The 19,815-nt window shown below is 49.1% G+C and overlaps 1 protein-coding gene across 1 annotated transcript; it reads right to left on the reverse strand.

Moving 5' to 3' along the window:
* Positions 1 to 5,715: 5,715 nt before the first annotated feature.
* Positions 5,716 to 18,648, reverse strand: LOC114020372 (glutathione S-transferase theta-1-like). Its single transcript, XM_037878767.2, is given in 5 exon segments — positions 5,716 to 5,962; positions 7,510 to 7,660; positions 8,421 to 8,508; positions 18,538 to 18,579; positions 18,582 to 18,648. Coding segments are annotated over 5 exon segments (546 nt in total). The 3' UTR covers positions 5,716 to 5,764.
* Between the last annotated feature and the right edge of the window lie 1,167 nt (positions 18,649 to 19,815).

Below are 19,815 nucleotides of genomic sequence, written 5' to 3' on the forward strand. Positions count from 1 at the left end.
GAGCCCTTCCCCTGGACTGCTAGGTGTTCCTCTAGGGGAGGTAGAAGGGGCAGGGACTGCAGTAGGTGGGTGGTAACTTTCCCTCTCATTCAGAAAAGGACTAGACATTTATACATATAGTACTGAGAACAGCCACTGTTATGTTACTTTGGGTAGCAAAGTACAAGGAATATCAATAAACCTTCATCTTCAGGCCAACCACTAACTGGTTAAGCAGCTGGCATACTGTGACCACTGCTTGTTGTCCAGATATTGCTATCCCCACCTGTTTGTTTTATCCCATGTGTTTCTCACCATAGATTGGAAGGTCTCTGGGGCAGGCACCAACTTTTCATGATACCTGTGTACAATGCATTGGACAATACAGTGGCTGATCACACAATACAAATAAATAATTAGAATTAATCAACTGCATGGAGTTAGGAAGACCTTTCCCTTACGGGCAGGTTCTTCCGTAACTGTGGGGCTCTTGTACTTTTCTCTGAATCATCCGGTACTAGCCACTGCCAGGAACAGGATACTGGACCAGATGGACCACTGATCTGATCGAGTGTGGCTATTCCTATTAGAATCGTACCAGCTCCCAACAACCACCACAATGACAATGTCCCTGAAAAGGGACCTTCACCCAATTCAGAATGAAGTCTCATTATTATTTCTAACTGCTCTAATTGCTGAAGTCTCTGTAACCCTTTGATTATTTGCTGCTTTTCCATCCCCTCAGGGAAAGCAGCATCAGGTCATTGATCAAAAACAACTACAAACCAGGCAGTTCAGCAAACTCAGTAACCAATAGGAGACAATGGGTTGGGAGAGAGCCTAGGATTTGGGAGACCTGGGTCCAAGTCCCTGCTCCATCACAGACTTCCTGTGTGACCTTGAGCAAGTCAGTTAGGTGAGAGTGAGGCACCTAAATACCTTTGTAAATGCCATCCTTAGTCTCTCTTTGCCTCAGCTCCCCATCTATAAAACGGGGATAATAATACTTCCCTATCATTAACAATTGTTAGGCACTCAGATACTACAGTAATGGGGGATATATAAGTACATAAGATAGATACATTTCCCCTCTACCGTTGTCTAGGACTGGCCTTTGGGACCTGAGAAATCCATTGTCAAAGGCCCCTGGTGTTTAGGGGTGAGATCCCAGACCGATTTGTAGCTTTGTGAGGCCATGCTGCCCAAGGAGTCAGTGGCGGCATCAGAGCTCTGGAAAGTTTCCATCCAAGTGGCTGTCTGCAACTGAGGCTATGTCTACACTATGAAATTAGGTCGAATTTATAGGAGTCGGTTTTGTAGAAAGCATTTTTATACAGTCGATTGTGTGTGTCCCCACACAAATGCTCTAAGTGCATTTAGTCAGCATTTAGTTGGCGGAGTGCGTCCACAGTACCGAGGCAACCGTCGACTTCCGGAGCGTTGCACTGTGGGTAGCTATCCCATAGTTCCCGCAGTCTCCGCTGCCCATTGGAATTCTGGGTAGAAATCCCCATGCCTGATGGGGCAAAAACATTGTCGAGGGTGGTTCTGGGTACATATCGTCAGGCACTCCCTTCCCTCCATCCCTCCATGAAAGCAATGGCAGACAGTCGTTTCACGCCTTTTTTCCTGGGTTTTCCAGTGCAGATGCCATACCATGGCAAGCAAGGAGCCCGCTCAGCTCACCATCACTGTATGTCTCCTGGGTGCTGGCAGACGCGGTACTGCATTGCTACACAGCAGCAGCTCATTGCCTTTTGGCAGCAGACAGTGCAGTATGACTGGTAGCCATTGTCGCTGTACTCCAGGGTGCTCTTTTAGCCGACCTCAGAGAGGTCGGTCAGAGGTGCCTGGGCAAACATGGGAGTGACTCAGCCAGGTCATTTCCCTTTTAAGTTTCATCTCATGGCGATTCAGTCCTGCCGGCAGTCCTACTGCACCGTCTTCTAATGAGCAGCCAGGAGACGATGACGGCCAGCAGTCATACTGCACCATCTTCTGCCGAGCACCCAGGAGATGACGATGGCCAGCAGTTGTACTGCACCATCGGCTGCCAGCAAGATGTATAAAGATAGATGAAGTGGATCAAAACAAGAAATAGACCAGATTTGTTTTGTATTCATTTTCTCCTCCCTTCCTCCTTCCCTGCCTCCCTCCGTGAAATCAATGGCCTGCTAAACTCAGGGTTTTGAGTTCTATCCTTGAGGGGGCCATTCTGTTTCTCCTTGATGCAAAGTCACCCCCTTTGTTGATTTTAATTCCCTGTAAGCCAACCCTGTAAGCCATGTTGTCAGTCGCCCCTCCCCCCATCAGAGCAACGGCAGACAATTGTTTGCTGCCTTTTTTCAGCACAGACGCCATAGCACTGGGAACGTGGAGCCCGCTCAGATCACCGCGGCAATTATGAGCACTATAAACACTGCACGCGTTATCCAGCAGGATATGCAGAACCATAACCTGCAAGAAAAGCGAAACCAGGCGAGGAGGAGGCGACTGCAGCGTGGTGACAAGAGTGACGAGGACATGGACATAGACTTCTCACAAAGTACGGGCCCCTGCAATGTGCACATCATGGTGTCAGTTGGGCAGGTTCATGGCGTGGAATGACAATTCTGGGCCCGGGAAACACGCAAAGAGTGGTGGGACCGCATAGTGTTGCAGGTCTGGGACGATTCCCAGTGGCTGCGAAACTTTCGCATGCGTAAGGGCACTTTCATGGAACTTTGTGACTTGCTTTCCCCTGCCCTGAAGCGCAAGAATACCAAGATGAGAGCAGCCCTCACAGTTGAGAAGTGAGTGGCGATAGCCCTGTGGAAGCTTGCAACGCCAGACAGCTACCAGTCAGTCGGGAATCAATTTGGAGTGGGCAAATCTACAGTGGGGGCTGCTGTGATGCAAGTAGCCAATGCAATCACTGAGCTGCTGATATCAAGGATAGTGACTCTGGGAAATGTGCAGGTCATAGTGGATGGTTTTGCTGCAATGGGATTCCCTAACTGTGGTGGGGCCATAGATGGAACCCATATCCCTGTCTTGGCACCGGAGCACCAACGCAGTGAGTACATAAACCGCAAGGGGTACTTTTCAATAGTGCTGCAAGCACTGGTGGATCACAAGGGACGTTTCACCAACATCAACGTGGGATGGCCGGGAAAGGTACATGACGCTCGCATCTTCAGGAACTCTGGTCTGTTTCAACAGCTGCAGCAAGGGACTTACTTTCCAGACCAGAAAATAACCATTGGGGATGACGAAATGCCTATAGTTATCCTTGGGGACCCAACCTACCCCTTAACGTATGGCTCATGAAGCCATACACAGGCACCCTGGACATTAGTCAGGAGCTGTTCAACTATAGGTTTAGCAAGTGCAGAATGGTGGTAGAATGTGCATTTGGATGTTTAAAAGCACGCTGGCGCAGTTTACTGACTTGGTTAGACCTCAGCGAAACCAATATTCCCATTGTTATTACCTCTTGCTGTGAGCTCCACAATATCTGTGAGAGTAAGGGGGAGACGTTTAGGGCGGGGTGGGAGGTTGAGGCAAATTGCCTGGCCGCTGATTACGTGCAGCCAGACACTAGGGCAGTTAGAAGAGTACAGGAGGGCGCAGTGCATGTCAGAGAAGCTTTGAAAACCAGTTTCAGGAATGGCCAGCCTATGGTGTGAAAGTTCTGTTTGTTTCTCCTTGGTGGAAACGATCACCCCTTCCCCACCCGGTTTGACTCTACTTTCCTGTAAGCTAAGCACCCTCCCCTCCCCCCTTCGCTCACCGCTTGCAGAGGCAATAAAGTCATTGTTGCTTCACATTCATGCATTCTTTATTTATTCATCACACAAATAGGGGGATAACTGCCAAGGTAGCCTGGGAGGGGTGGTGGAGGATGGAAGCACCGGATGGGGTGGTGGAGGAAGGAAGGAAAAGGCCACACAGCACTTTAAAACTTTAAAACTTATTGAATGCCAGCCTTCTGTTGCTTGGGCAATCCTCTGGGGTGGAGTGGCAGGGTGGCCAGAGGCACCCCCACGGCGTTCTTGGGCATCTGGGTGAGGAGGCTATGGAACTTGGGGAGGAGGGCGGTTGGTTACACAGGGGCTGTAGCGGTGGTCTGTGCTCCTGCTGCCTTTCCTGCAGCTCAGCCATACGCTGGAGCATATGAGTTTGATCCTCCAGCAGCCTGAGCACTGACTCCTGCCTTCTTTCAGCAAGCTGACGCCACCTACCATCTTCAGCCCGCCACCTCTCCTCGCGGTCATATTGTGTTTTCTTGCACTCTGAGATTATCTGCCTCCACATATTTTGCTGTGCTCTGTCAGTGTGGGAGGACAGGATGAAGTCAGAGAACATTTCATCACAAGTGCATTTTTTTCGCCTTCTAATCTTCACTAGCCTCTGGGAAGGAGAAACATATGCAGCTGGTGGAGGGGAAAAAAGGGAGAGTGGTAGTTAAAAAGACACATTTTATAGAACAATGGATGCACTTTTTCACGGTAAACCTCACTGTTAACATTATATAGAACATGTGCTTTCATTACAAGGTCGCATTTTGCCTCTTATTGAGGGTATGCCGGTTTGGTGAGAGAGATCACTCATGCAGGGCCGGGCAGCAGAATTCGGCTTGCAGGCAGCCATGGTAAGCCACATTCTTTTGGCTTCTTTAACCTTCCTAACATGTGGGAATGGTTTCAAACAGCAGCGCCCTCATTTCCCATACGAAGTAGCCATTGGGTTGGCCATTAAAAATGGGTTGGCAATTTAAAAGGAGGGGCTGCGGTTTCTGAATTCACGTGCAGCAGAAACCCAACTAACTCCCCACACACACCCCCACACACACACCCAATTCTCTGGGATGATGGCTTCACCCCTCCCCCCACTGCGTGGCTAACAGCGGGGAAGATTTCTGTTCAGCCACAGGCAAACAGCCCAGCAGGAACGGACACCTCTGAATGTCTGCCCATCCCCCCAAGGTTAATGACAGCTGCTTTATGATCAAAGGGGACTGGAACTATGTTCCGCCATAGTGCTACAAGTCGAGTAGTCTGGGCTGGATTTTCAGGCACTGTGATTCATCTGCTCACCATAGGCAGGGGGGCATACTGAAAATATAATAAATGTTTATTTAAAAGTAACATGCATCTTTTCCAAGATTAACAAATTCAGACACCAGTGTTTTTCCCACTTTCGACCTGCAGATGGTATGACTGAGCTTGTCCACATCACAGTGACAGAGACAGTCAGCGCTGCTACTTGTGTCAGCCAGAGGGGGAGAATGGGAGGATGTCACTGCCAGCCTGGAAGTGAGCGTCTGACCTATCCTAAGTGCGATCCATTTGATATTTAGAAATGACCCATCCAGAAATCTGAGCTGCTGGAGAAGTTTCTGGTTAGTGTTTTGTAGGCAACGTACAGGGAAGCCATTGCCTTGTGGAGAAAATAGTCACATGGGATCCCTCTCCCTCTGTCCCCATGCCAGGGCATTCCTGAGCATTTTTTCTCCCTTAGGAAAATGATATTACCTTTTGGATCTTGCATTAGGAGAATTAAGAAGCTGCAACTATGGATGAAATCCTGAGGGGGGTGGGTCAGGCAAATGGGAAGAGAAACAACTGTGAGAACCTCATTCAGTCTGTGCTCAGCATGCACCTGCTTCACTAGGTGTCTGACCTCCTTGCACATACTTTGCTCCCCATCTCTATCCTGTGCTGATAGGGTACAGAGCACACGCATCTGGAAGTGGTACAGCATGCTGTCCAGTGGCCAAGCAATTCAGACAGCGCTGCTTTCCTCATTCTTCTCCAGCCCTTACCTGCATGAGCTCCGTAACTACCACCAGGTCTGCCAGAAAAATCTTGTTGCCTACAAGGAAGGGTTTGTCCTGCAGGAACTTCTCCTCTAACTGCTTCAGGGGAATGGCCAGGTACTCTAAAGTTTCCTGCAGCTTCTCTTCAGGAGCTGTCTGGTCCATGTATAAAGGAAACACCACCTGTGTGGGGAAGAGGGTATAGACTTAGCCTTCATACATCTAGACACACTTGATCCTGTTTAGTAATTGTAAAAAAGGTAAGCTCAGTGATCATCATGCTGCAGCCAGTGCCACACTAACGAACAGCAGTGGTGCTGTTTGTGTGGATAATACACAGACGGGAAGTCTAGACTCATACAGGGATCAAGTCCTTCATCTTAAATTAGAAGATGATCACTTGTCCTCCAAAATGTTTACAGTTAGGGAAGTAATGCCCAAAGGAGAAAGCAGAATAAAAATTCTCAATAATTCACAGCCTTAGGGGGCTGACAGCATATGATTTCTGCCCAAGATGGTGGAACTCTCTCAAGATCTGCTTATTTGCAGGTATTGGAACTGGCAGGGCTGCAGGGGAGGAGAAGGGGAACTATGGTCAAAGAATAGGATAGGAAGGCTGGTCTAGTGATTAGGGCACTAACCTGTGTGCTTCGGTAGGCCTGGGTTCAGTGCCCTGCTCTGACACAGACTTCCTGAATCACTTGCACAGGTCTCTCTGTGCCTCAGTTCCACATCTGTAAAATGGGGATAACAGCACTGTTCTACTTCATAGGGGGTTGGGAGGATGAATACATGAAAGACTGGGAAGTGCTCAGATACTACAGTAATGGGGGTTGTCACAGTTTCAGGGAAACTGCACCTGTATTCCCCCCACCGTTGTCCCTCAAGGGCACACACGTAAGGTTTCCGGCTCTCACCATCTCCTCTCTTGCTCAGAAACCTGTGTCTCGTTGCCTCTGGACCAGGGTTTTAAGGCTGCACAGCTACCTGTCTTATGCTGTGATTTCCCCAGCAAACCAATCTACCTAAAGGCCAGTGCCTGTGCTTTGCTTTCTCTCTCAGGGCTATGACCAATGTGCTGCCAGCAGTTACGAGTTATTACACAGCTCTTTCTAAGCAAGCACATTTATTCTTAAGGTAAAATCATTACAGAGAAAACATATATAAAACAAAAGTTCCTATACATGTGCTCAGAACTTACCAGAGGTCACCAATCAGTCACTTAGTAGGCCGTAGTCTTTCCAACCCTTTTGTAAAGGTCTAGGTCCTTGGACAGAAGGTCCTGTCCATATTCTGGATCAGAATGAAGGCCCTGAGTCAGTTTAACCACAGCCTTTTTATGCCAAAAGCCCTCTCTTTATGTCTGTTAGTCTCTGGAAAATCCAGTTTGGACCAGTAGATGTGCGCTTCCCCGGGGTAGTGCCTCTCTGGAGGTGTTTACAATCTCAGCGATTCACTTTTTTCACTCTCCCGCATGTTTCTGATTCCTAGAGGAGCTGTGGTAACCCTTCCCCCTGGAATTGCATACAATCCCTGGCCACAGTAGCACACAAACTTACAACAATATGTTCCCCCAAAGATACTGGATGTGGTTGCAGTATCTGTCACAGGGGCCATAGAAAGTACCAAAGGTAGATAGCACTAGGTTCTGGAGCACAATTCTCCACCATGGGAAATTCAGCAGCTGCTGACTCACACGAGGTCCAGCTTTGGATATTTAAATCTCTTACCTTGAGCCAGAAAATCTTTAAAACACTTGGCGGGATGGCAGAATGTTGCCAGGCCAGGTATTCATCTACCCAGGCTCGTTTCTTCATATCCAATGGGTACCAGTGGTCAGGGGTTTTATACTTCTGACTCAGGTAGGCAAGAATTGCAGGGCTGTCCGAGTATAAAGAGAAGAAGATAGGCAGGTGAGTTAAGGTGAAAGAAAGTTTTCATCTGCATCCCTTTCCTCTTCATTTCTTCATGTTACTTGCATTATAAAGCATAGGAATGGAGAGTGGTAGAAGGGGACAGCCAGGAAAAAGGGAAAGTTAATGGAGATAAAAAAATTGAAGTGGGGAAACAGGAGGACAGAATAAAGAATTTGAGAGTTCTGAGTTTGTTATTCCCCTCCAGTGAGCTATATTTGCTTTAAACACCTGAGCTACATTTATTCATGTAATTCTGCTGGGATGATGGGAGACAAGAAAGATTGGAATTCTGGGGACAGAGACTTAGGGAAGAAGGGTGACAGGAAGCAGGAAAAGTGCTCTTGAATTGAGGAACAAGTGGAGCACCAAGGCCAGTATATTGCAAGAAATCCACCTATGGCATCACATTCCTAATGGTTCCACTTGCGGGGAAAAACAGAGATAACTTTATTCTAAAGACTGCATCACTCTCCAAACAGACAGACAGGCCTTGATGAGATTCCAAGCTGGGTCCCCATGGAACATTCAGCCAGATTGCCAGTGGCACTGAGAAGAGCAATCTCAAAACAACAGAGAACTCTTATCATCCACTTTTCCTTGCCTGCTTCAGGCCAAAACCATCATCCTACAATGGATTGCAGCAGACAGATGTGCAGCCTCAGAAGGGTTAAAATGATGAATAATGGGACAAGAAAGAGAAGGGTGTACCTCTATGGAATTCTTACCTTTCTGCTAAGGTGAAATCTCCATCCTTCAGTGCTGGCACTTTCCTTAGGACATTCACCTTGCCAAATCCGTCGCTGTGCTGTTGCCCTGGATACAGTGAGAAAAAACTCACCAGTTATGAGACTGGTAGCTGGACCAATGGAAGCTAAAGTGAAAGGAGCACCCAGCTCGGACTGGACTCTGCCCACAAGGATGTCCTGCCATCATTTTATGATGCTTATAGGAACCTTTGTGATATACAACTAGAGTTTTTCCCATATCATGTATTTGTTTGAAAAAGGGACTATATTGGAGAGAGACAAAAGACCTTGCCCAGATCTGACAGTCACCTGGAGCAGGGGATTTGCTGTTGCAAGAGGATTCAACCACTGATCTCTGTCACTGGGAATGGCAGTTGTGCAACTTGCTGAAGTGTTACTCACAAATGTTCACTATGCAGTAGAAAGTGAGTGTGTCAAGGTCTTAGAGGCAGGGAAAGAAGAGGGAGATTTGAATAAAGGCAACTGAACATCTTAAATATATTTTCATATTTGTGAAGGAAATAGGCATGGCCTGGAAGAAACACATTTGTGCACAGAGCATTATAATGCGTCAGATGGTCACTAACCCCCCACTCTTCTCACAGGGAAAGTCAAAGCTAAACCATTTTCTTGCAGCTCATGAAGGAGACCAACACCAGCTAGGACGGAATAAGGAAAGGAGCTTGAAGATTGTGGGTCAATAGAGATCACTGCAGTGGATGAATATCAACTGTTGACAGCCCAGCTATGGGAGCAAAGTCTCTGCTCCAGTTTGCTAGGCTCTGAACAGCGGAGGACATTGAGCGCTCACATGAAAAGAAGATGCTGTCAGCAGAATCTGCTCCCCCGGGAGAGGAGTGGCTGAGGAAGTTTCCAGAGCCCTGACTAGGAAGAGTACGACATGGATGTCAATGACACAGCAGTCAGCTTGTTGCTGCATAAACAGTCACAGAAAATGATTCATCTGCAAACAAGGGTTCTGCGGCTCTGGAATAGCAGAGAGACTGGAGGTCAGAGTGGATGAGCATTGACCTAGTTATGGAGAGGGAAGCTTACACAGCATTTCCCTGCACTGCTGCTGGCTTGAGGACGCTGATATTAGTGCATCCCTTTCAGGAGACCTCGTGAAATAGTTTATTCTTCCCTCTCTCATAGGAGAGTTAAATTCCACAACCATGCTGTTCCAACTGGCAGATGTTAACAGAGTTTGTTATCTAATCAGGTCTTCAGCTTCTTTGGAAACGGGACCAGCACAGCAAAGCATAAAAGTGGGGTTTGCACTTTACTTCGGAATGATCTAGAAAATATATCTCAGAGTTTGATTTTGGTTTTAACTGTTCCACCCTTTCTCCCTGCCCTCACTTCATATTACACGAGAAATCTTGGATTCTCACTTTTCTGGCTTTGCTGGAGTACCTTGGCAAGAACCTGGGGGCCCAAATAGGGATGACACATGAAATGGTAACCTGAGCTGTAACTTCTACCTGCCCTCTAGATGCTGATTAGGTGGTAGACTGAGTGGGGAAGGGAAAACTGGTTGCATAAGTTGCAGCCTCATGTGACATTAGTGGCTAGACCCGCCACAGATCTTGCTAGGCCCTCCTAGAGCTACAGAGAGAATGAGGGTCTGGTAAGCAGGGCCGGTGCAAGGATATTTTGCGCCCTAGGCGAAACTTCCACCTTGCACCCCCTGCTGATCCCCCACTTCCCCCTCAAAACCTAGCCCAGCACACAAAGAGCCCCCCCAGCCAGGCACACAGCCCCCCCTTCACAGCGTTCAGCCAGACACGCAGCCCCCCTCGACTCCCCTCCGCCTTCTCCCACCCCCGGCACACAGCATCCCCCCTCCGCCTTCTCCCCGCCCAAGCTCTGCTCGGCACACAGCACCCCCCCTCCACGTTCTCCCCCCAGCACACAGCACCCCCCTGGCACACAGCACGCCTCCCCCAGCCCTGCCCGGCCCATGGCTGAGTCCTGCTACCGTCTCCAGAGTGTGGCACGCAGCCCTCTCTGGCCCAGCTCACCCACGCCTCAGCCTGGCCATCCCACGGGATCCTGCCCCCCACTCCAGAGCTTGGCATACATCCCCCCCCCCACACCTCCCCCCCAGCCCGGCCAGCCATGCCATGCTGCCCGTCCCCCCAGAGCTGGCACATAGGGTCCCCCCCACCCTGAGCCCCCAGCACCAGCATGCCCCTGCCTCCCCGCACAGGGCAGAGCTTCCCAGGAAGCACATGGAGCCCCCTTCCCGGCAGCCCGAGCCTTCCCCCTCACTCCGCCCCCACAGCCCGGGTGCCCAGCCCTCCCGCCCCGCCGCCCGCCTCACCTCCTCGGGTCTAGGGGAGCTGGGGCTGGGCACGGGATGGCATCTGCAAGGGGAGAGGCGGGGGAGAGCGATCAGCATGGGGGGGTGACACCAAGCTCAGCCCTCCTCCCTCCACCCAGCCACCTCCCACCTGCAAGCTCGTCACCGCTCATCCCGCCGGAGCCTCTTTTGGCGCCCCCAAATCTTGGTGCCCTAGGCGAACACCTAGTGGTTACACCGGCCCTGCTGGTAAGGTAAAAAATAAGGAGAAAAAACATACGCCTTCTGTTTGTAGGGAGGATAAAGTTTCTGAGGCTGTCTTTGTACATCATAAAGAACCAGTAAAGGCCACAATCCTTTCTGTTGCTCTTGTTTTGCGGTTTATCTTTAAAGAAACTGAAACATGCCCGTTTAAATTATTGGCAGGGAGAGTCAATGTTCTGAGTTCCTGGATGGTCACCTGGGCACAGACAGCCCATCTGTTTGTTTATTTTGTATTTCTACTTAGTGGGACATGAAGGTCTCTGTTTCACATCTGGCTCAGGTCAGTAATGGCTGATAGTTATCATCGGATGGCTGTTCATTGACCAAGATTCCTTATTCTCGTTCTTAGTGCAGAATTCCTTACATTACAATAATCACCACTATCATTGGCACCCTCTGTGGGAGGCCAAGGGCTGAATGGCCATGGAAACTGAAATCCCCTATAATCCCTGGAGGTGACCTTGTTAGCACAGAGGCAGAGTGGTGAGGTCTGCGGTGTTGCTGCTGTCCCTGTTCTGAGCAGAGTGGGTTGCTTTTGGGGCTCTCAGTGTGGCACCTTTCACTAGCTCTCCATATTCACTAAGTTAAATAAAATTCAGGTGACATTCCAAACAAAAAGGGGGTGGGGGGAACAGGCCAGAAGGCAAAGTACAAAGAGGAGGTTCGTTATCTCCAATATTTACAGTATGGAAATGCTGAAGCAAATTCATTCCTAGTTTACTGACATCCAAGGAGTTGCTCCATGGATGCACTTGGCCTTGTGTACTTGGATGGGTTCTGATTGCCAGTGGTCATGGTATACACAGCTCTGTTAACAGAGTGAGCTCTTGGCAAAGTTAGGTTTGGTTTTTGGATCCTGTAGCAGATGGGGCAGGCTATTGGGAATTGTCTTCATAGGTATGTGTAGCGAGGTGAGGACTCACCGGTGTGGCGCCTCCTGCTAGTCTAGGGAATTAGCTCTTTTCCAGCTTACGGAGCACCCTCTGCAGGGCAGTGTCTCACCTGCCGCTGGCCCCGTGTCCCTCCCAGACCCCGGTGCCCTTTACCTTGGGGTGCTGCCCCCTGCCAGTGCTCCCACACTCTGGGTCTCCCCTCCTAGGGGAACCCCCAACCCTCTAAACCCACCTTGCCTCAGTGGCTACTGCCAGTCATCATCTAGCCCCCGCTCACTGGGGCAGACTGCAGTCTGTAATGGACACTCATCATTGGCAAGGGGTTAGGACCTGCTGCCTTTGCCTATTCCCAGCCTGCCCCTCTGCAGCCCCAGTACCTTTCTGGGCCTTTACCAAGGCCTGCAGCCTGGAGGTTTACCAGGCTGGAGCTCCCCAGCTCCCTTTGCCCTTTCCCAGCACTGTTCCACTTCAGGTACCTGCTCTCAGGCAGCTAGCCCTTCTCACTCTAGGGCTAGAGTGAAACTCTCCTGCGTCTGGCCCACAGCCCTCTTATAGGGCCGGTTGGGGCGTGGACCCAGCTATGGCCACTTCCCCCAGTCAGCCTAGGTTTGCTTCTTTCAGTCCTTTTCCCCAGCTGCAGCCCTCTCCAGGGCTGCTTTAACTCCTTCAGGGCCAGAGCGGGGTGACTACCCCATTACAGTGTGTCTATGGTACAATTAGACACCAGCACTGAGCCAGTACCAGCTGATTCATGTTCGCAGGACTCGGGGTGAGAGGCTGTTTAATTGCGGTGTGGATGTTAGGGCTCAGGTTCTAGAGCCCGGGCTCCAGCCCAAGCCCGAACATCTATGCACAATTAAACCCTTAGCCCGAGCCCCATTAGCCCAAATCAGCTGGCACAGGCCATCTGTGGGTGTCTAATTGCTGTATAGATATATCTCCATGAGGCTATAGTTGTTGTCCATGTTAATGAGACAAAAGATCCCTGTACCCGAAGGTGGGGATTCTGTATGTGGGAATCAGTGTGGGCATCCTGCACAGTAGCTTTATCGCTGTGTTAGGTTAAAGGGAAACTGCTTCCATGTTGCACAGCCCAACAGTCTAAAAGTTCACGAGGTAACAAACACCAGCAAATACACTGTGAAATCCGATATGCTAGGCTGTTAGTTATCACTGGCATCTGAACCTACTGCAGGAGGCAGCCAGCAAGTGGGGAGTGAGGGTGTCCTTTGTGGCACTGGGCAACAGGAGAATTCCATGCAAGGGACTCTGTACCAACTTCCAACCTGCTTTAATAATTTATCAGGCCCATAAAGGACACTAATTGTGTGTTCTTAATAGGCTGTTCCATTTTTAAAGTAGCTTGGGAACTGGTTCTCAGTCTCTTACATGGAGCTCTCATGATGCCATGATGTCATAAATGAGAAATGACACCTTATTGGCTTGGTGTCACACAATGGCCTTTCATACACAATACAGCCGTGCTGAGAATTCTGCCACAGGGCTGTGCATTGCGCCATTCAGGTTTACAGGGAAAGCATTTCATGCCAACACTGGTTTCAAGTTACTTTGACAGGATTATGGGTTTATGTATTATGATCATGGCTGTGACTGATTTCTATACTCTGTGTACACCTGAGCAGAAGCGATGCAAGGTGTTTGTCAGTGTTGGGGATGGGAGGTTCATCCTTTATTAAAAAAAAAAAAAAAAAGAAGTTAGAGGTCAGGAATTTGGAGGATGGGTGGAGAGAACAAAACGTAACAGAGAGGGGAGTGAGACCAGTGAGCTCTGAATTCTCTCACACAACATAGATGCATAAGAGGGTCCATTTTACATTGACCATGCTGAAAAGGATAGCCAGTTGCCTTGGGTAGGCTGTCATTCATAGAGGAAGGGCAAAGCTGTGAGAGGGTGAGCCAGTGTGATGTGGCTCACACAGACGATTTTCTTTAGACTTGACCAAATGCTGCATGCAGGCTGCTGAAAGCAAAGGGAAATTAGTGCATTGAGCACACAGGGCTTAGTAACTAAGCCTCCTGCGGCTGGGCAGGCAGCAACACTGGGGTGCTATTCCTGGACAAGAAAGAGCTCCTCTAACCACAGAGTAACAGCTTCTTTTAGACATACTTGCCTGGTTAAAAACCAGATAAAAAAACAAACATTTTCTTCCTGTGTTAATATCAGCGTGAACACGGATGGAATTCTGGAATCCAATTTACATTTTCATCACTGGTACTGTTTGTTGATGTTCTGCATTTCACTTAGCTTGGAAGTGGGAAAATAAATTAGCCCAGTTCACTTTCTGGTTTTTGTGCAGTAGCCGAATGCTGCAGTATGTGCATTGAAAACAAGGTGTCAGGATGCCCTTAAGTCTTTTGAACTGAAGAGGTGTTAAAACTTATAGATCCACCTGAAAGGGCATGCTAAGCTCCCTTGGGCAGGTAGCGGCCTTCTCTGACTTATTTAGTCACTTGACTTGAGGGTGGTGACCTGCATCATTTTTCCAGAGGAGAAAAATAGCATATCTAAGTAAAAGCATCATTACCTGTGTCACCCATTACTGCTGCAGGGGAAGGATTGCATTTCTCATACAAATCTCACCAATCAAGTGAAAACCTTTTGTAAAAGTGTTAGCTTCGGGGTGGATGGGGGAAGGGCTGTTCAATGTTCCAAGAAAAGCAGGCATTTTCCCTCCTAACACAAACCCTACATTCTGGGTCTAAATTCACTATCCTTTTAATTATCAACTACTCTGATCCGTGGATAAAGAGGCTGAATGGGAAAAGCGGCATACCAAGCTAAATAGAGAACACCTTACTCAGTCAGATCTCCCATTGACTTCAATGGGATTTAGTCTGGAAGTCCTTATTCCACTATCATTAAGGCAGCAAAACTCCCACTGAAGTCAACATCGGCAAGTGACTGACTCCCCATATTCCTAAGAGCATTCTGCGCCAAAAAATTAAAAATTCTGCACCAGAAAATTAAAAATTCTGCACACAGTATTTTAAAATTCTGCAAAATCTGTCAAATAAATGTGGAGGCTCTAGCATGGCATTGGGGAGCACAGGCCACTGGCTGCGCAGAGGTGGGAGACCACTGTGCAGCTCCCCCCGGGACACGGACTCAGCAGTGAGGCTGCACCCACCCTGACACAGTGCAAGGACAGGGCCTGCCCCAGAAACACCTCAGGGCCCTGCCCCTACATGCCAGGTGCACCAGGTATGGGCAGGCAGGCACAGCAAGGCAGGATCCAAGTGTGAAGGGGCTTAGTGTAGGGGGAGCCAGGTGTGGGTCGAGACAGTTATGTGTTATGCAATCTGGGTGTGGACAGCTTAGTGGGGGATCCGGATGCAGGGGAACTTGGATGCACAGGGGCTTGTTGAGAGGTTCTGGGTGCAAAGGTAATGGGACTCTGCGGGGGGGGGGGCGGGGGGGGAGGGGTTCCAGGTGAAGGTAGTTGGGGCTCAGCAGGGTGGGGTCTGGATATGGGGGGGATAGAGCTCAGCAGGGAGGTCTGGGTGTGAGGGACTCAGTGGGGAGTCCAGATGCTGAGGGAGTGGGGCAGGGATCCAGGTGCAGCTGTTTGGGGCTCAGTGGTATGGGGATCCTCAAACGGGTGTCTCGTCAGGGTGGTCCAGGTGCCGGGGGAGTGGGGCTCATGTGGGGGGCGGTTCTGAGTGCAGGGGGTGAGGCTTCACAGGAGAGTCTGGGTATGAGGGGGTTTGGATGCATGGGCTGGGCAGATGGAGGAGCAGCTCCCTGTACGGGGATCCCTCCCCCTGCAGCTGAGGAGCAATGGGTGCAGGAAGCGAGGGGTAGGAGAATTTGCAGAGCTTCCTGCAGCTGGGGGATAAATCTGGGGGTGGGTTTGACCCAGCCCCGGATGCTATGCAGGGGAAGAGGAAGTCTCATCCTGACTAGCAGCTGAGCCTGGCACAGGGTAGGAGGCACCAGCCAGCTCTTCCAAAGTCCTGCCCCCTGTCCTGCAGTGTTTGACCTCTCTGCTGGCTGCCCTGGGCACCTGAAACATACTGCTGGGGAGGTTCTCATGACCGCTCTTGTGGCTTCCCTTTGCTTCCCCATCAGAAAGTCATTTTTCTGCAGGGAAGCAAATAAATCTGTGGGGGACATAAATTCTGTGCATGCACAGTGGCACAGAATTCCCGCACGAGTACTATAAATACCTTGGACACATACACAAAGATGTTGGGCTAAATCTTAAACAACAAACCACCCAAATCAGTACTGAATTCTGAATTGGATACCGTGTCAGTGCTTGCTCAAGTGCCTTGCCAGGATTTTGCAATTAGGCCCCAGTGAGGCTTAAACAGCCTTTTACTTCCTGCTCCCTTTTCTTTCAGTATCTGGGTTTAGAGTTCCTTCACATCCCAAATTACTGCTGCTAAGCCTCCTAGCTCTCTCGTGCTTGTGTACAGAGTAACTTTCCTGCTGCTGGTTCCTAGGAGCCCTTGTCTGACAAAGTTTGTTGGGCAGAACTGCTGAATCATAAGCCTTTCCCCACTAATTGGTTGACAGCCCCATTACTCACCTGGGGAGGAGTCATTTGGGGCTCTGAGTAACAATGCCTCAGAGGAGAAGCTGGAGAGAAATGAGACTTTAGTCAAAGCAACACACTCCCCCTCCATTACACCAAGCTGTAGAAGACCAAAACCAAAAGCTTGATCAAAAATAAACCCACACCTTTTTTCTACATAGAGTAACCTCTCATGCAGCAGCATTAACCGCCACACTTGTGACATAAGCTTCCCTATTCAAAACATGAATAATGCTCAAGAAGGAGTGTGAGGATTCAGGCATGTTTCAGACCAGTTCAGCCCTGGTGGAAGCAAGCATAACTCCCATGGGAGTCAATGAGGATTACATCTACTTATGTTAGGTCTGCATTTAGCTGGCCATGCTTTTGATTAACTTTCCAATGGACATCCCAAGCCTGCCTATTTTCAGGGCAGACTGACAGACTTTCCATTCATATAAAGCATTATAGTGGCTTGAAATTACAGAAAAGAATACAGTAAAATTGATTATGCAAAAGGCTCAGGAGACAGCAGTAGCCATTGGAGGACTGTGGGAAGCTGATTCACAAAGCTTTGACAGCTCTTCATGTGGAATGCATCCGATGAAGTGAGCTGTAGCTCACGAAAGCTTATGCTCAAATAAATTTGTTAGTCTCTAAGGTGCCACAAGTCCTCCTTTTCTTCATGTGGAGTGCAGACCTCAACGAGAGGGAGCTGGCCAGCACAGAAAACCAGCCAGCTTCCCAAAGGCTGCTTCCCACTGTTGGCCAGCAGCATGTGAGCTCCAGGACTTCTGTGGACTAGTCAGACTTCAGCACTGAAAGGTTTATGCTTCATGCAGCCATGAAGAATTCACCATTTAGATCTGTATGTGCAGGTCAGATGTCTGATATAATGTGTGTATATTGAAGACATATGTAACTTTCAGATACACTTCTGTTCATCTGAGGTTCAGATTATCATGGTTTCTATGTATGGTTTTATACTCACTTCCCCATCAACGTTGGTATCTCAGTACCTAGTTTATCCACTGACTTTAGAAAGCTCCATGGATGTGCTAAAAATGTTCCCCAGATGTGTTGTTGCTTATCCCTGTGGCCAAGATTCTAGCCCTAAGGAGACAACGTTCTGCCTAGAGGGAAGAAGAGCTAAAAACAACCTAAATTCTTTTGGTCTAGCAGGTACCTCAGAATGTGATCAGTAAAATGCAGGTAGATGCTTACCAAATGCAGAATCTGTGATCACAGATTAGAAATGAAAATCGGGAGACCCTCTGGCACCACAATGGGGAGCCATTGTGTAATGAGCGAAAACAAGGAAAGATTATATACGTTTTCTGCGTCACTATCCAGAACATAAAGAAGGGCTGAAAACCCTACTCAAGGCAATTAGAGTAGGCAGAGATTTCCTCTAATCAGTGAGGAAGAAAAACTGCCTAGGGAGGGGAGCGAGATGAGAACCTCCCCCCATAATATATCACAACCACCACTGAGTCAGAAAAAGACAGCAGTACAAGATGGAGACCCTGTATAAAACCCATCACCCACCTGTTCCTGGCCACAATGCATTTATACTGGGCAACATCCATATGGCTTGTCAGGTGTTGAAATGGAAGTGGAAAGTACATGGGGCTGGGAAGGGGGAAGCAGAGCAAAAAGAAACAGAGATGGGGAGCAGAGCACAGAGCCACAGCATGGGGCTTAGGACCCTTGAAGCCGCAAAGCAGATAGGAGGCAAGCTCCAGCAGCATTCGGAGTTGGCATCTGCAATGTCATGCCAGAGCAGTAGCCAGAAACTTAATTCTTACCCGTCTATGACAGTCCCAGCTAAATCCCATCTGGCATTTTGCTCCCCAAAACTGAATCTGCCTCCTAGATTCTCTTGCTCCAGAAAAGGTTCCAGGGTTTGAGCTTAGCTTTGTTCATCTCCTTCTTGAAGGTTCTTGACTCACAAAGGCTGAAAGCAGGAAGGGATGGGATGCTTCATAACCTGAGGTCTGTTGGGGGTAACTGGGCTCAGTGCCCTGCCTGGGAAGGAAGAAAGGTAAGCAAACACAACCCAAGGGGGAGCAAAGGGGTTCAGCTCCCTCACTCACCTTTGAGCACCTCCATTTGTTTGAATGTGAAGGGGATGTTGTTTTCTTGGCAAAGATGTAGATGGCTCGGCAGGGTGGTGAGAGCAAGTCCAGGTAGAGCTCTATCCCCATCCTACCTGCTGGGCAGAGGGAGCGAGGTGCTGTGTGGAGGCTGAGATTACCTGTCCTTGGCTGCAGCTGCAGAGAAGGCAGACTGAAGAGAAACTTCTTTCCGTCTCTTAGTTATTGTGTATCATGAGAGCTCCTCTCCTACCGTTCCTCCAGAAGAAAGAGTCAGGGACCAGGCTGAGGTGGCATCTCTCCCTGCCCCACCAGAATGTGAACAATGTACCTTAGCAGCCACCTGTAATGCTGACATTTACATGGAAGAACTGCATCCGCAGGAACATATTCCAAGGAGTGTAGTACTCCCACCCCAGAAACCTCTCCCCTCCTGTTTGCATGACCTGGTCCCAGGACCAGATGCCTGTCTGTAAAGCACAAGCACACCTTTGACATTACACAAATAATGATAAATCCCAGATGCATTTGCATCTCTCAGAAACCACCCCCCACTGGTCTCCATGGTTATTTGTTAATAACCATGTGTTGCTCCTTTCCCTGCCCCTCAAAGTGCCCCTTGTGGATCTCCTTGACTGCATTGATGGCCCAGCTGCAGCAGGACGAAGAGGGGAGGCTCCAGGTGACAGTTGGGTTTGCTCATTTGGAATCCTGACAGCAGCCCATAGACAATAGGCTGCCTGTTGTGGATGTGCTTAAGAAAAGAAGAACCACTTCTGCAAACCTGATCTGCCTTCTCACTTGCAGATGGGGATGGGCAATGGGGTGGGAAGGGAAAGCAGAAGGCCAAAGAGGTGGAAAGAAAGCACAGGCAGGATTGTCTAGCTCAGGTGTTTGCTCATCATTTTGCCCTGAAGTGGATGGAGCGCAGAAAGCAACTCTAAACTTCCCCAGCAGCATAACACCAAGAGGAGAGGAATACTCCTGGCTGGAGTAGGGGGAAGAGGAGACAAGAGAGAAAGGCTCCTTAAGCCTGGCTCCCTGCTCGGACTTTAATAGAGCTGTGCTAGGAATGAATTTGGCCATTTGTACCCAATTCCTGTGGGGAGTAGGAGACAAGGTGAATGAGGTAATAGTTTTTATTGGACCACCTTCTATTCAATGAAAAATATTACCTCATCCACCTTGACATCCTGGAATCCACACAGCATACAAACCATGAGAGTAGGAGAGGCAGTTTGGTTGGAGGGGAACCAAGTCACTTCCCACTGCACCTGT

Source organism: Chelonia mydas, chromosome 15 (assembly GCF_015237465.2).
Source record: "Chelonia mydas isolate rCheMyd1 chromosome 15, rCheMyd1.pri.v2, whole genome shotgun sequence".
NCBI classification, from domain to species: Eukaryota; Metazoa; Chordata; order Testudines; family Cheloniidae; genus Chelonia; species Chelonia mydas.